The 17,497-nt window shown below is 42.0% G+C and overlaps 1 protein-coding gene across 1 annotated transcript in view; it reads left to right on the forward strand.

The window, feature by feature from the left end:
* LOC142831310 (connector enhancer of kinase suppressor of ras 2-like) overlaps positions 1-17,497 on the forward strand; it is a 242,667-nt gene that overhangs the window by 109,936 nt on the left and 115,234 nt on the right. Inside the window, exon 6 of the mRNA XM_089781719.1 lies at positions 7,828-7,869. Within this exon, the coding sequence (XP_089637845.1) occupies positions 7,828-7,869 (42 nt within the window). The remainder of the gene's footprint in view (positions 1-7,827; positions 7,870-17,497) is intronic.

Here is a 17,497-nt window from a genome sequence, read left to right on the forward strand (position 1 = left end):
AAATTATTTCTTTCTCAGATTTTGTTAAACTCATAAGATAGAGTGTGTCTAGACTGCAGGGTTCTATTCAGAAAAACAGCCATTTTTCCAAAAAAATGTCCCTTACATCCACACTGCTAATGCGTTCTTTTGAAGGAAAATTGAAAGAATGCAGGGGTTTGTCCAACACTGGTAAACCTCATTCTGTGAGGAAGAACACCTTTTCTGAAAGAGCTCTTTCGGAAAAAGATGTGTGTGGATGTGGAAGAGGGAATTCTTTTGAAAGAAGAGGAAAGAGGAAAAAACACAAGTGCCCTGGTGGCCACTCCATCCATAGTAATGAAAGCTTAAATGAAAGATAGCATCCATTCAGGGTGTGTCTAGACTACAGGGTTTTTTTTAAAAAAAGTAGCCTTTTTTCGAAAAAACTTCACCTGCATCTAGTATGCAGCCACATTCTTTCGAAAGTAAATTGAAAGAACACGGCAGTTTTTTCGATCGTGGTAAACCCCATTTTACCAGGAATAACATTTTTTTTCTAAAGTACTCTTTTGAAAAAAGGCGCTATTGAATGCAAACTGTGCTTTTTCGAAAGATAGCGTCTAGAGTCTTTTTTTAAAAAGCGGCTCGGTTTTTCGAAAAATCTGCTTGTAGTCTAGACACTGTCTTTCAAAAGAGGTGTTTTCAAAAGATTCTTTTGAAAAAGCCTCTTTCGAAAGAGGCTTGTAGTCTAGACATAGCCTTGGTGTGGATGCTATCTTTTGAAAAAGCAGATCACTTTTTCAGTGCGCTTTGGCAGTGTGGATGCTCTTTCTGAAGTTTTTTCGGAAGATCTCTTTGGAAAAAGCTTCTTCCGAAAGAAGCCTGCAGTCTAGATGTACCCATACTCTAAAAGAATCTGTTGTAATTTTTGGCCAGGAAAGCATTAATTAAATGTTACCTATGCCATATTCATTCCACAATCACTTGTGTCTCCTTTGGGGAACCTTAATGAAGTGAGATTTTCAGAACTAGTCTGATTACACTATAGGGGAAAAAACTGGTATGAAACTTGTACATTCTTATCTGACCCCAAATGTTTTGCTTGTTCTTATCAGTAGGCTATAAAATGGTATGCTGAGTCTTGTACATGTGTCCATTTATCTTTGTGCCATGCTGTTCAACATTAGTATCTAAAAGCAACTTCTTCAGCTTCACAAGCGAAACACATAACTGCCTGCTATTAATATAGTATGTAACTCTGTTGAGCTGAAATTTGGTCACACTGAAGCATATTGTCATGAAAAGAGAGATGAAGACAGGACTGTTTCATTGTTGTGGTGATGGATAATTTGATCTGATCTGCAAATATTCAATGTTTTAATTTTTTATAGTTAGGGCTTATGTTCTCCCCAAAGTATTTTCTTAGAAATCAAAGCATGTACTTGATCTAGTGAAAAACACTTAACACCTGTAATGGAATTCAATCAAAGTGTGAGCTGAGGGAGCAGTACCCTTTGACCAAGTGTGACAAGTTTCATTATCTTTGCTATGATAAATGAGCTAAGAAGTCTGAATGCATTTTTACATTTAAAAATCTACTGCCAATGTAGATTTAGACCCAGATTGTGCTATTCAGACCTTTGTGTGAGTAATGTGGAGTCACATGCTGCACTAGGTTAGGAAGGAGAACCCCGCTCCTTTCTGTGAGCCCCAAGTGATGGGGCTACAATTGTTTCTGATCCTTGCAGAGGACACACAGGCTACGTCTAGACTGCAAGCCTCTTTCAAAAGACGCTCTTTCGAAAGATACTTTCGAAAAAGCCTCTTTTGAAAAAGAGCGTCTAGACAGCAAGCAGTAGTTTCGAAAAAGCAAGCCGCTTTTTCAAAAGAGAGCACCCAGGCAGTCTGGATGCTCTCTTTCGAAAAAGCCCTGTTTGCATTCAAGAAAGCCTTTTTTCGAAAGAGCACTTTTGAAAAAAGGCGTTCTTCCTCGTGAAATGAGGAGTACCGCCATCGAAAGAAAAGCCGCATTCTTTCGATTTAATTTCGTGAAGTTTTTTCGAAAAAAGGCTACTTTTTTTGAAAAAACCCTGCAGTCTAGACACAGCCACAGAGAAGAGGCACCACAACATAAGAACATAAGAACAGCCATACTGGGTCAGACCAAAGGTCCATCCAGCCCAGTATCCTGTCTGCTGACAGCGGCCTGCACCATGTGCCCCAGAGAGGGTGGACCGAAGACAACGATCAAGCAATTTGTCTCCTGCCATCCCTCTCCAGCCTCTGACAAACTGAGGCCAAGGACACCATTTTATCCCCTGGCTAATAGCCTTTTATGGACCTAACCTCCATGAAATTATCTAGCTTCTCTTTAAACTCCATTATAGTCCTAGCCTTCACAGCCTCCTCTGGCAAGGAGTTCCACAGGTTGACTACACGCTGTGTGAAGAAGAACTTTCTTTTATTAGTTTTAAACCTGCTACCTATTAATTTCATTTGGTGTCCTCTAGTTCTTCTACTTATGGAACTAATAAATAACTTTTCTTTATCGGCCCTTTCCACACCACTCATGATTTTATATACCTCTAGCATATCCCCCCTCAGTCTCCTCTTTTCTAAACTGAAAAGTCCCAGTCGCTTTAACCTCTCCTCATATGGGACCCGTTCCAAACCCCTAATCATTTTAGTTGCCCTTTTCTGAACCCTTTCTAAGGCCAAAATATTTTTTTTGAGGTGAGGAGACCACATCTGTACACAGTATTCAAGATGTGGGCGTACCATAGTTTTATACAGGGGCTGTAAGATATTCTGGGTCTTATTTTCTAACCCTTTCTTAATAATTCCTAGCATCCTATTTGCCTTTTTGACTGCCGCTGCACACTGTGTGGAATTTTTCAGAGAACTGTCCATGATAACTCCAAGATCTCTTTCCTGATTTGTCGTAGCCAAATTAGCCCCCATCATACTGTACATACAGTTGGGGTTATTTTTCCCGATGTGCATTACTTTACACTTATCCACATTAAATTTCATTTGCCATTTTGTTGCCCAATCACTCAGTTTGGTGAGATCTTCTTGGAGTCCCTCACAGTCTGCTTCTGTCTTGACTATCCTAAACAGTTTGTTATCATCTGCAAACTTTACTACCACACTGCTTACCCCTTTCTCCAGATCACTTATGAATAAGTTGAAAAGGATTGGTCCCAGGACTGACCCTTGGTGGGACACCACTAGCTACCCCTCTCCAATCTGAAAATTTACCATTTATTCCTACCCTTTGTTTCCTGTCTCTTAACCAGTTCTCAATCCAAGAAAGGATCTTCCCTCTTATCCCATGGCCATGTAATTTACACAAGAGCCTTTGGTGAGGGACCTTGTCAAAGGCTTTCTGAAAATCCAAGTATACTATATCTACTGGATCTCCCTTGTCCGCATGTTTGTTAACCTCTTCAAAGAACTCTAATAGATTAGTAAGACAGGATTTCCCTTTACAGAAACCATGTTGACTTTTGTGCAACAAATTATGTTCTTCTACATGCTTCACAATTTTATTCTTTACTATTGTTTCAACTAATTTGTCCGGTACTGAAGTTAGACAAGCCTTTCCTATATAATTGCACATTGACCAGGAACATTTTGATTCTGAAAGCATCTTCCATCCATCCAAAAAATGTACCTATGTCTTTGTGGGCACTTGCTGTTATGCTGCCTTTGCACTGAAAAAAGCCAACAGTCCCCATCTTACCTATCCACTTCATATTTAAGAGGCAATACCAAGTAGTTTGTTAGGGTCAGCCTTAAAATAAGATGATGGAGAATTCATCGATTCTATTAGAAAATAAATCTGTCAATGAGAAATATGAAAATTTGTTCCTGTTGTCAGTATTTTAGAGGCAAATCCTGCTCACTTTGTAAACCATAATGTCTCTGCTGGCAAGGAAATGACAGAGGAATAGAACTCTCTACTAAATGAAGAGCATCGCAAATCCAGGTGCATGTAATTGCATGTGTATTGTTGCTTGCATTAAAGATGTTCTTTTTTTAAAAGAATAAAATGGATGTTACCTATCATAAAATAGTATGGTTGTGCTACTTTTTTGGCTTGCAAGAGCAACATTTTCTAAGTAGAATAAGTGTGTCATCTAAATGTGTGCCCAAACCCCAGAGAGGACTGAAGGCTAGATTTGGAAGAACCATTAGGTTTGTCTTTTCCTGGAGCAAGTGATTGAATCATAAATATAAAATTAGAGGCCCTTAAAAAGAGTCCTTAAAAGTAATCTAATTAATCTACCTATTTACCTGGCATTGCTGAGGTACTTAAGGAGGGGCTCAGGGCAGTGGGGCTAGGAGTGCAGGAGTCAGGATTGCGGATGAAGAGAAGCTCTAGGTAGGTGTATGTGTGTACATGTGTATGTGTTTGTGTAGGGGGGGGGGGGCTGGAGAAGGTGGATGGGGCCAAAGCCCGCTCCCCTGAGATTCATATCAGGACTGCTTGCTCTTCCTTTTCCTGTCACTATCAGGGAGAAAGAGCAAAGTGCATGGCTCATCTGCCCCCGTGTTACCCTGCCATAGTGAGGAATGCAGTAAATTGTGCACTTTCCCCTCACTCTTTGAAGAAGGGAAACAGCCAGCAATGTCTCCATATGAATCGGGGGAGTGGGGGGGGAAGAGGGGGAGGAAAGAGCTTCAGCCCCTCTGTCCTCCATAAAGTGGATGTGGAGAGTGGGAGGCTTGAGGCTGGGGTAGTTTCAGGTGGGTGTGGGGGGTGCACAATTTGTTTATAGATGAAAGTGGGGCTAGTTTGAGCCTGAATTGAAATCCTGAAGAGCTATTCATGAGACAATCTCTCTGTTAAAGGATAATTCTTGCCAAGAAAAAATATTGAGCAACCCTTGTGTACGCAAAACCATGGGCAAAAAATGTATGGATTTTTTTTTTTGAAAAACTGACCTTATAAGTAATGTGTTTTTTTAAAATATAGTTTCTATAGTATCAATGGTATGAGTTCCTTTGGTGTAATTAGGTTATAAGTTCCTGTGGGCCAGGGTCATCTTTTTTGGGGGGTGAGGTATTTAAAACAGTGCCTCGTATAATATGGCCCTAGACTGTGATGAGGCCAGTGCTATGTTAATATAAATAATGAACATCTGCTTTGTTTCACAGAAATCTGTAAATATAACTCGCAATGTGATATCTGCTATTTCATATGCAAATGTCCAAAAATATATCAACTTGCCATGATATATTGCATTGTGATATATAATGCTTTTGAGCTTAAAGCAGAAGACCATTGGTTGTCAGTTATGATACCTGTAATCTGGTGAAGGTAAAGCAAGACTTTTAAAAAAGACATTAAAATATGTCTGATCCCTGATACACCTTGTCTTCTCATCATTCAGTGATGCTATCCAGTATGTCAGTAATAAAAAACAAAATGGGTACTCACTCCCTATGGACCTAACACTATAGTCTGCACTCAAAAAAATATCATATTAAAACTTTTTTGCCAGATTGAGAAATTTAGGAGTAGGCCATGCATGTCTAGGTCTCTATGACTACTAACATTTACACAATAGTGAATATCTATATACATATCTCTATTTATACTAATGGTCTATTCTCCCCCAATACAGGTGCATCGTCCCTATTATAAAAAATGAGAACTATATTCATATAAAAAGAATAGATCCCTGAGGGTATGTCTATACTAACTCGTTAATTCGAGCTAGGTAGGGTAATGAGGGCAACCGGAGTTGCAAATGAAGCCTGGGATTTAAATATCCCGGGCTTCATTTTCATGTTCCCGGGCGCCGCCATTTTTAAATGCCCCTTAGTCCGAACTAACTGCCCCCGGCTAAACGTGGCAGTTAAACGTTAATTCGAACTAACTCCTTAGTTCGAATTAACTGTTATCCTCTTGGAATGCCCGTCTAGCTGCGGGCAGTTAGTTCGGACTAAGGGGCATTTAAAAATGGCGGCGCCCAGGAACATGCAAATGAAGCCCGGAATATTTAAATCCCGGGCTTCATTTGCAACTCCGGTTGCCCTCATTACCCTACCCTAACAAACTAGTGTAGACATACCCTAAGATTAACATGATTACTGAAGTGAAGTTTCCTAGGGTATGTCTACACTACAAAGTTAGTTCGAACTAACGGACGTTAGTTCGAACTAACTTTAATAGGCGCTACACTAGCGCTCCGCTAGTTCGAATTTAATTCGAACTAGCGGAGCGCTTAGTTCGAACTAGGAAAACCTCATTTTATGAGGATTAAGCCTAGTTCGAACTAGCTAGTTTGAATTAAGGGGTGTGTAGCCCCTTAATTCGAACTAGTGGGAGGCTAGCCCTCCCCAGGTTTCCCTGGTGGCCACTCTGGCCAACACCAGGGAAACTCGTCTGCCCCCCTCCCGGCCCCGGACCCCTTAAAGGGGTGCAAGCCTGCCAGCACCCAGCCAGCAGACCCTGCACCTGGCACGGATCGAGCCACCCACCCGATGCCCCCCAGCCCTCCCCCTCTTCCTGGGACCAGGCTGGCGGCTTCCGGGAGCTTGCCCGGGACCGCAAGAGGCGGGCACCCGCCTGGGCTAGTGCGGACATCGTGGACCTCGTCCATGACCTCCGCACTAGGCACAGGAAAGTGGCCGTCTAGGGCAGGAGAGCTGCCAGCCTGGCCACCCAGGAGCAGGTGTGCATGAAAATCAAGGTGGTCCACTGAGACCCCCGACCTTGAGCCCTGAACTTACAATGGCCGTACTGGGTCAGACCAAAGGTCCATCTAGCCCAGTAGCCTGTCTGCTGACAGCGGCCAACCCTAGGGACCCTGGAGGGGATGGACCGAAGACAGTGACCAAGCCATTTGTCTCGTGCCATCTCTCTCCAGCCTTCCACAAACCTTGGGCAGGGACACCACTCCTACCCCCTGCCTAATAGCACTCCATGGACCCAACCTCCATGACTCGATCTCACTCCCCTTTAAACTCTGTTCTAGTTCTAGCCTTCACAGCCTCCTGCAGCAAGGAGTTCCACAGGTTGACTCTTTGCTTTGTGAAGAACAACTTTCTGTTACTAGTTTGAAGCCTGCTACCCATTCCTTTCCTTTGGTGTCCTCTAGTCCTTCTTTATGGGAACTAATGAAGAACTTTTCTGTATGCACCCTCTCCACCCAACTCCTGCTTTTAGAGACCTCTATCCTGTCCCCCCTCCGTCTCCTCTTTTCTAACCTGAAAAATCCCACTCTCTTTAGCCTCTCTTCATATGGGACCTGTTCCCAACCCCTGATCATTTTAGTTGCCCTCCCCTCTCCCAGCCTCTCTCTTCCCCTCTCCCACCTCCTTTTCCCAGTCTCCCCCAGTTTTGTTCAATAAAGACAGATTCCATTTGTGAACACAATTGTCCTTTATTTTGTACATCAAGAAAAGGGGCTAGGGAAGGGTAAGTGGAAGGAGGTGAGGGAGGAATGGGGTACGCGCCCCCGATGGGGAGGACTGGGCTGGCTCTGCGGGCTTCTGGGGCTGGAAGATCTCCTGCAGCCCCCCAATTGCCCCCTCTCCCCAGATGGCAGCCTGCGGCAAGTGCAGCCGGGCTGATGGCCGAGTGCTGTGATGTGCCCAGTGTGGGTACTTCGAGCAATCCAAGCCAGGACTGCTTTGCAAGCGGGGCACCCCTGAGAACTGTCTATATAGAATAACCTTTAGACATTCACATAAAACCTGGAGAAATGGCTTCACTATATACATGTGTGTGAATGAAAGAGACATATTCTAACGATGTAAAGTATTGTTTTTTCCTTTTTTTAAAAAAAATAGTGTCATCTGTGGAGGGCTAAGATTTTAAATCTCACACTATTCTTTTTTTCTTTACTATAGGATTGCACGGTATATGAAACAGAAAATAAAATTCTTCATGTGGTAAGTAATCCTAATGTTCCTGCTGCATACGTCTTCATTTTCAAGACTTACAGTACATATTTTATCTAGTGTAGGAAAATCAGTTTCCTTAGAATTTGGCAGTGGAAAATAGCAACGTATGATACTTAGTCACTAGGAGCTAAGTGATTTCTAGCTGTATACTGAAATGAATCATTATAATGATCTAATCTGATGTCCTGTATAACCCAGGCCATAGGACTTCCCTGAACTAGACTGTATCTTTCAGAAAAACATTCAATACTGATTTAAAATTTCTATCAATGGAAAATCCTCCACAACCCTTGGTAAATTTGTTTCAGTAGTTACCTTCACTGTTAAAATGTGCACCTTAATTCTTGTCTGCATTTGTCTAGCTTCTGCTTGCAGACTTTGGAGCTTGTTATACTTTTGTCTGTTAGATTGAAGAGCCCTCTATTATCAATTTTATATCCCACAAATAGATCCTTACAGAGAGTTTCCATCTCACCCCTTCATCTTCTTTTTGTTAAACTAGACAGATTGAACTCTTTAAAACTATCACTGAAAGATGTGCTTTCCATCACTTGCTAATTATTCTTGTGACTCTTGTTTGAACTATATTTTTCACCTTTTTCTGCAGCATGAGCCAGGGGTTACTTGAAGATTTAAATGTCTTTAAGTCATGATGTGAGGTCTTCACTTACTTAACCAGAGGTTAAGGGTCTATTTACAGGAGTTGTCAGACAAGGTTCAGTGGCCTGCAATGTGCAGGAGGTCAAACTACAGTCAGAAGGGATCATCACTACCATCAAAAGTCTGCGAATTTCCAATTTATCAACATATTTCTTGAATTGTGGGCACTAAAACTGTGGACACAGTATTCCAGTAGCATTGCATCTTTGCCAAGTACAGTGGTAATCTAACCTCTCTCCCTCTACTTGATATTCCTTTATTTATGCCCGTAAGGATAAAATTAGTTTTTGTGGCCACAGCTCATGTTCAGCTGATGATTCATGTGGATCCTGAAATCCTTTTCTGGCACTATTTCCCAGTGTAGACTGCCCTTGCCAATAATATGGCTGTCATTTTTTGTTTCAAGAAATATGATGTTACATTTGAGCATTAAAATGTGTATTGTTTGTTTGCACCCCGCGTCCAGATCGCTCTGTAACAGTGACCTGTCATCTTTAGTATTTACCACTCCATCAAGCCTTTTATCAGTAACGATTTAATTTTTTTTCCAGATAATTGATACAAATTTTATCAAATAGGGACAAGAACTGATCCCTGTGGTACCTACTAGAAACAGTCAATGATGATTTGCTATTAACAGTTACATTTGGAGATTTAATAGTCAGCTGCTAGTTACTCAATTTAATGAGTCACTCTTACCTTTGTGTCATTTTGTTTTCTTCATCAAAATATCATGCTAACAAATCAAATGCCTTACAAAAGTCTAAGTTTATAATATCAACAGTATTAAATTTATCAGCTAAATTTGTACCCTTATGAAAAAAAATCAATATGACAAGGCCTGTTTTCCATAAATCTGTGTTGATTGACATTGATAATATTATCTTCTTTTCATTCCTTATTGAGCCCTGTAACTGTCATTCACATATTTTTGCCTGGGACCTGCGTCAGGCTGATAATTATATAGCTTCTTCCACTTTTACTTTTTAAATATTGGCACAAATTAGGTTTTTTCCCCAGTCCTCTAGAACTTCCCCAGTGTTCCAAAACTTATTGAAAAGCAGCACTGATTGTCCACATCATTTTGTGGGTAGTTCTTTTAACATTCTCAGATGCAAGATATTTAGATCTACTGATTTTAAAATGTGTGCTGTGAATCATCCTCTTTAGCAACTGTTGAAAAGGAAAGTATTCCATCCTTAATATATATGAACGTATCATCTGACTTTTCTCAATTACAGAACAGAAATATTTACTGAACACTTTCTTTGTTTTCTGCATTATTACTGACAGTTCTATGATTTCATTTAGTAATGAAACAGTAGCATTCCCATGGTTCTTAACTCTGCTGGCCATAGATTTTTCTTTGGGTCATTTTGCTTTCATTGTCAACTTTCTACTATTCCTAGCTTCTGATTTATATTCATTACCATCAACTTCTTTCTTCCATTAAAAAAAATTAGCTTCTTTCACTTCCCCTGTAAGCCAGGTTTTGTTTTGTTTTTTTAACCAGTTTGTCTTTCTTTCTCAGTTATTGGATCTTGTCCGTTTAGGCCTCTAGTAACATGTTCTGAGAAAATTTCCAATTGTCATTCACATTTTTGTAATATCCCTTCTGTCAATTGATTAGCTTAGAATTATTTTCAGCTTTGTGAAATTGGTCATTTTAAAGCACCAACCATATATATCATGGTTTTGATTATATTCTGTTTGCACGATACAGGAGAAATCAAATCACTGGTACCTAAGCTGCCACTAATTTTTAGTTTTGTGTCCTCTTTATCTGTCAAGATCAGATCTAGTATAAAATTCCTCTTAGTGGGATACAACACTTTTTGAGTTAGGAAATTTATATTTTTTTAATCTACATACTAGGTAGGTGCTTTGTAGATAGGTCATCTTATTCTCTTGTATGATTTAGTGCTGTGTAGCAGACACCAACTAACGCTCCATCTTGTTCTGTATCTGTCAAAACATCGTTCCATAAGCATTCAACATCATCTGTTTCCAAGTTGTCAGGAATTTGGAAACAGGAAATGCCATTTTTGGTATAGAATGCTATTCCCTTTCTATTTTGCCCACTCTTTTTTCATTCTTCCCCTTTTGTTGTTAATTTTATGTCTTTCTAACTAGTCTACCTTGCTTTTCTCCATGAAGATTGGATTACTTGCTACAGAGATGGAAACCATTCAAGCTTTTCTGTTCCCACAGAAGGTGGACTAATGTTTCACAAAACCAAAATCCTCCACATGACACTGGTTACCTCACCAAATGTTCACTTTCAGAATTTTCTGTCTTCTTTCACTCACAGGACAGCAATTATCTCGAGGAAGGTCACTTGAGTGTTCTCCTTCAGCACCTTTCCAAGTTCCCTGAACTCATCTATAATCTGTGAGATATCCTGTGAAGCAGTATCCATATTCACCATCACCAGCAGATTCTTGTCTTCCCCCCACACCGCCCACCTTTAAAAAACTGTCCAGTCTTAGTCATGCCTTATGCCTTGGCTCCAGGAAGACAGCACATTGTTCTATTGTCTGCACCTTTTGCAAAATGTTTTCCCTTTCTTCTTGATATAGAATCTCCAACAAGCCTTGTCTATATTTCTTTGTGGACATGATTGATTTTTTCTTATAGGTTGAATTGACTAGTCATCCACAGGTGCGTATTGCATGTCTCTCTATTCCAAAGAGCTGGATCATCAGAGATATCTTCTGCAGTTTCCACACTGAGGACATAATAAGGATTGGAAATTTCTGTCTGACTGGAATTCTTCCTGGTCCTTTTCTCTCTAGTCGTCACACATAGTCTGGCCTCCTTTTTTTCCTTTCCAGTCATGTCGAATGGTTTAAATGTTCTATTTTAAATTTTCTATTTTAAAGGATTGGAGATAATCAACAGTGTTAACTTGATTTTTTTTAAAAATGTCTAGCAAATAACAAGGTAATAGCATTTATATAACATTTTTGGTAATGGTTGCTCTCAGGACATTTTTATATAACATAATGACCTTAGCTTGAAAATGTAATTTTTCTCATTAATTTTATGCTTTTTCATGCAAAAGTATACATAGAAACAAATTAAAATTAATTAGGACTGGCTGGATTAGTTAGGAGTAGATAAGAAACAGACTGAACCATTTCCTGTTCTTTGAAGAAAATCAAATCCAAACCTTTAAATGTTTCAAAAAGTTTGATCCTGGAACTAATTAGCAATACTTCATTTTTGGTATTAAATCCATTTAGAAGTTTCACGCTGCACTGCAGGATAACACACTCTAAGTTTTCTGAGCATGGGAGATTTAAATATGATATCATGGAGGTACAGCAGATAGTCTGTCAAAACTGGCTCTCTACCTGCAGTTACCATGCTTGTGGGCAGGTAGAATGCCCCAAAGATTCTATCCAAACAAGTTTAATGGCTGAAGGGGGTTGAGGAAAGAGCTACACAACCAGTGTGGAAGTCTGCTGATTAAAGAGGGTACATCTCCTTTAAAGATACATGATGCTTTGAGCATTGGAGGCAAGGATGCATGTGCTGTCTTTCCTCAAGATATAGGGAAAGAGAATTGTACTGGCACAGAGATAGAGTTGCATCTATGTGTTAGGGGACATTTTCAGAGGATTTACAGGTTCTGATATTTTTTAACATGGTCTACCAAAGGGCCTGATTTTTTTAACCTCTTTCACATATGCTGCTTTCAGCCAGAATTTAAATATGTAGTAAACCATTAATGTGCAGTTAGAAACAGAAATTTACAAAGACTTCTTAGAAATGAGCTTACTGTTGCAAGCCCGTTTCTGAAGAGGGAATTTTAAAATCTTCTAAGGTTGAAATATGTTTCTCTTTGCCTGCAATTCTAGCTGCAGGTGTCTTCCAAATATACTTACTCAGAAGAAATTATTGCTCTTGCTGCTTTTGTCTCTCCTCAGATGGATGCTTGAGCAAATAGAAAAAAAATGCAGAGAAGCCCATAGTCTGTGTTTAAATAGGTTATATAATGTCTGCTGCATTTCCACCACCTAGGCCTAATTTACAAGAAATTTTATTTTTCTTGTTTAGCATTTGCTCACTCATGTTTAAATCCATTATTTTGTCTTCTAGAAGTGGCTTGTACCCGATATAAGAGTTTCTGAGTATTCTAAATTAATGTGCTTTCTTATGTTGTCCTGGAAATTGCAGTGCATTCTAGAGGGTATAGAGTAAGATTAGTGATCCAAATTTGGGGTTGTTTGAGCATGGTGTTCCTAAGATACATGGTGTTCTCCCATGCCCCCAGAATCACCTGAGATAAATGCTAGAATGCAAATCTGTGGAACACAACACAGACAGTGGCACAGCCTCCTAGGATATGTCTACACTGTAAGGTAAGCCCAGGGCAAGTAGGGTAGAGCATCTACACTTATTTGTAAATCCAGGTTATGAATTGTTGATCCTTGGTTCCTAGAAGGTCCGACATCTACACTGCATGATGTGGGCCTTAGTCCAGCCACCCATATCACAGACTTCCTACCAGCATCCTAAAACATGGTCGCCGTAGCCTTTGTTCATGGTCCAGTGTGGGACCAGGAACCCCTATGTATCTCGCAGAGGGTGTGACCAAGGGTAAGGAGGAGGCTGTGAGCCCCCATATAGTGGAGTTATGGACACAAATATGCACAACTGAAAGGTGCTTTGGAAAAATTGCCTCATGTAACCTATCAATCTTCCGCTGTATCTAGACTACACCTCTCTGTCGACAGAAAGTTGTAGATTAGGCACGTCAAAATTGCTAATGAATCAGGGATTTAAATATCCCACGCTTCATTACCATAAACATGGCTGCCACTTTTTTTCTAAATGGAGCTTTTTCGGGAAAAAAAACAGCAGTCTAGATACTGATCTGTCAAAAATAAACCCTTTTTTGACAGATCCTGTAAACCTCATTTTTTGAGGAATACAGGATCTGTCAAAAAAGGCTTTATTTTCAACAGATCCGCATCTAGACTGCTGGGTTTTTTTCGAAAAAGCTCCATATCGGAAAAAAGAGACAACCATGTTTATGCTAATGAAGTGCAGGATATTTAAATCCCTGATTCATTAGCAATTTTGATGTGCCTAATTTATATCTCTCTGTTGACAGAGGGATGCAGACTAGACACGGCCTTCATATTTTAATCTGCTTGATCTGTTTATTTCATTTTGGAGTAGGTATCATTCTTGTGTGTAAAATTAGACATATGGAGTAGGGAATGCTTTATGGATTTTAAATGTGTGAATGAAAGTCATCAAGGGTGGTTCTACTGCTGGGAGGCAATCGTATGCAAATAGCTTTTTGTCCATAAGTCTTATCAGTGGTTGGTAGGGACTGGCCAGGTGATTCCTATGCAATAAGGGAATCTTTAAAAACAATAGGGAAATAGGAGTTTTTGTCTTTTGGCTGGCTTACCCAAGGGAGGGAACCAGAGACTCCAGGGAAAAAGAGAGCTCTCTGGTTTGGAAGACTTGGTGGGGAAAGAAAGTTTTAGGGTGAGTTTGTAGTAAGTTTGTAATAACTTTGTACTGAAGTTTTAGTGTAGCAGTAGCTAAGCGTTTTCTGTTATTTTCAGTTTGTAATCTACTTTGCTCTGCCTGTTCTTACTTATTACCACTTAAATCCTATTGCTTGTACTTAATAAAATCACTTTTATTTTCTATCAAACCCAATGTAAATAATTATTACCTGAGGGAGCAATCCGTATGTACATTCCCTCTTTCATTGCCAAAGGGGACTTACTTAAATAATTCATTTGGGGTTCTGATCCCATTTGAGGAATGGTATCCCATGAAGCTGGGCCCCAAACTGCATTTTCCTTGAACCTGAAGAGATTCAGTATCTACATTGCTTCTCGGGGGACGGGAGGCCCTTATTCTCAGCTCTGTGCCCTTGGCTGAGGGAGACCAGGGAGCTGGCCCAGCAGGACAGGGCAACAAGAAGCCCCAGAGAGCAAAAAGGAGGTGGGAGTGGCCTTGTCAGCACCCTGGGGATCACCCTCAAGGGGTTGTCTGTGACAAACCAGTGGATAAGGTGAAAGCATTCAAGGTTGAAAGTGATCAGGAACGCAATTCTGAGGGTAGTGCAGGAACCCTTGTGTATCTCACAGAGGTTGTGACCAAGGGTGAGGAGGAGGCTGTGAGCAGCCACAGATTCTCTTTGTGAAGTACAGTGGTGTAATGAGGAACTGGAGAAGGAGGTTTCGGAGGCTGCAGGAACTGACCTCAGGGATGGGGAGCGGTCCAATGGCTAGAACCATTTCCTCCTTTCCCCAACAGATAGTGAGCCTCTTTCCACAAATCTGGGATTACCTAGGATGAGTGGGGACACCCCAATTTATCATCAGTTATAGGAGATGGTTCTTAGCAAGTTTGCTTGATAGTGGGGTGTCTGTCTCTGTAACATCTAGAATCCTAGCTGAGGATGTTGCACACCCGTGTATTACAATAGCTCAAGTTATGGGGCAGTGCCTACACTGCAACACAATCGGGCTTGAACTGTGGGTTCTGGCTTGTCTCAGACTTGGACCCCCCACCACCATGGGGTTCTGAAACCCTGGCTCAACACAATTTGTTTGTAGATGAAAGTGGGGCTAGTCTGAATTCAAACTCTGAGCTTATAGTGCAGTGTGAGCATAGACTTATTGTTCTTCTTGTCTATTTATTCTGTATTGAACCACTTGGCTATTACCAGGAAAGGACAGCACGAGGGGACAGAATAGAACCTGTAAGTGGAAGAGCATGTGATAGAAGCCCATTTTGGCCAGTATAACTGGTGTGGGTGTTATGACAGAATGTGACTCAGGTGAGAGGGAAGGAGGGAGGCTTATGAGCCAAAGGGAAGGAACAATGTGTGGGGCCAAGACAGAATTTGTAAGCTAGTAGAGAGCATATATTGACACTGAACTTACTGTGAAGGGAGGTGAGAAATTTGGAGGATTCAAATCTGACAGGGAGAGGGAGGACCCTATCCTATCAAGGAGGAGCCAAATGACTCCAGGCAACATAATACAACTGCAGGTATGTTTGGGCAAAGAATACCAGTGGGGAATGCCTTTTCTTGATGTGAGCATATGAAACTAAACAACAACAAAGTGGCAAGTACATAATAAAGACAGTAAAAATACCATTCACACCCACTAACTCAGTTTCAACAATTCCCAAGCACCCAGTGGTTAGGCCCAGCCTTTGACTACCTCATATACAGCCGCTACATAACCACTGAGAATGGTTCAGTAAGGGTGGCAACATACAGGTTTGAACTATGTTTACAACTCACAGGTACATTTACACCAGAAATGGAGTAATTGTAGCGCGTGTAGGCATACATGTACACCTGTATGTATAGGCATACACATACTAGCTTTAATCTAGCTAGCATGGGCAACAACAGGAGTGGAGATATGGTAACACAGACTTCAGCCTTGGCTGGCCACTCAGTGCAAGCCTGATGGGAACTTTAGATTGTTAGCCTCTGCTGTATCTTCACTACTACTGCTATCCATAATAGTTAAATTAAAGCTGACAAACCCTGTTGGCAAGAAAACATATAATCTTCTGCTTTCACAAAATACAGAACTCAGTGCTGAAATGAGGCATACCGTATATTCCGGCGTACAAGACGACCTCTGAAGTTAAAAAACATCCCCCAAAAATCGGGGGTCGTCTTGTACTCCGGATGCCCCGCCGCCGGAGCCCCTCCGCGGCTTTGAAAGCCTCGGGGGAAGCCGGCGGGGGGGCATCCCAGGCGCGCCTGGGATGCCCCCCCGCCGGCTTCCCCCGAGGCTTTCAAAGCCACGGACGGGCTCCGGCGGGGGGGCAGCCCATGCGCGCCTGGGATGCCCCCCCTCCGGCTTCCCCCGAGGCTTTCAAAGCCGCGGAGGGGCTCCGGCGGGGGGGCAGCCCATGCGCGCCTGGGATGCCCCGCCGCCGGCTTCCCCCGAGGCTTTCAAAGCCGCGGAGGGGCTCCGGCGGGGGGGCAGCCCATGCGCGCCTGGGATGCCCCGCCGCCGGCTTCCCCCGAGGCTTTCAAAGCCGCGGAGGGGCTCCGGCGGGGGGGCAGCCCATGCGCGCCTGGGATGCCCCCCCGCCGGCTTCCCCCGAGGCTTTCAAAGCCGCGGAGGGGCTCCGGCGGGGGGGCAGACCATGCGCGCCTGGGATGCCCCCCCGCCGGCTTCCCCCGAGGCTTTCAAAGCCGCGGAGGGGCTCCGGCGGGGGGGGGGGGGAGTGGCAGCCCAGGCGCTCCTGGCGGCTTTGCTCCCGGTGCCTCTGGTCTGCTGGGGACCATCTCCAGCAGACCAGGGACACCGGGAGCAAAGGAGGCGGGGGGCGCTGGGGTATAAGATGAAATCCTATCTTTTAATTAAAAAGATAGGGGGTCGTCTTATACGCCCAGTCGCCCTATACGCCGGAAAATACGGTATTTGATCTTTTAAGGTATACAAACATATCTCCTCATATCATAATGACAGTTCTGCCAACCTGCTCCAGCTAGTAACTATATTATTCAGTACAGCTGCACCTAATACCATCAATGACAATTAGAGTGCTTAAAGATACATGCTGGAATTCAAATCTGTGGAAAACAACATAGTACAAATAATGGCACATTCTCTTAGTTGTGCCTTGTGTCTTCTAAATATGGTGCCACCCTTACTGAACTGTTCTCAGTGGTTATTTCAAGCTCCAGAGGGCAGAGTTAGGTTTACCTTGTGAGACTGATGTGTACTTTAACTTTGTATTTTCTGATTTTCAGAAGTTTACATTTTTGTCATTAACTGTAAGGTTCCTGATTTCAGAGGCTTATGTATAAGTTCACTTGAAATTCTGGAAGGACACAAGGCAGCACTGGGCAACCTTAACTCTGGTAAATCATTTTTGCAAATAATTATTATAGTTCACAGGTTATAGAATGGTGTATAGTAGAGCCTCAGATTTACAAACA

Source organism: Pelodiscus sinensis, chromosome 13, assembly GCF_052426305.1.
Source record: "Pelodiscus sinensis isolate ZL-2025 chromosome 13, ASM5242630v1, whole genome shotgun sequence".
Lineage (NCBI taxonomy): Eukaryota > Metazoa > Chordata > Testudines > Trionychidae > Pelodiscus > Pelodiscus sinensis.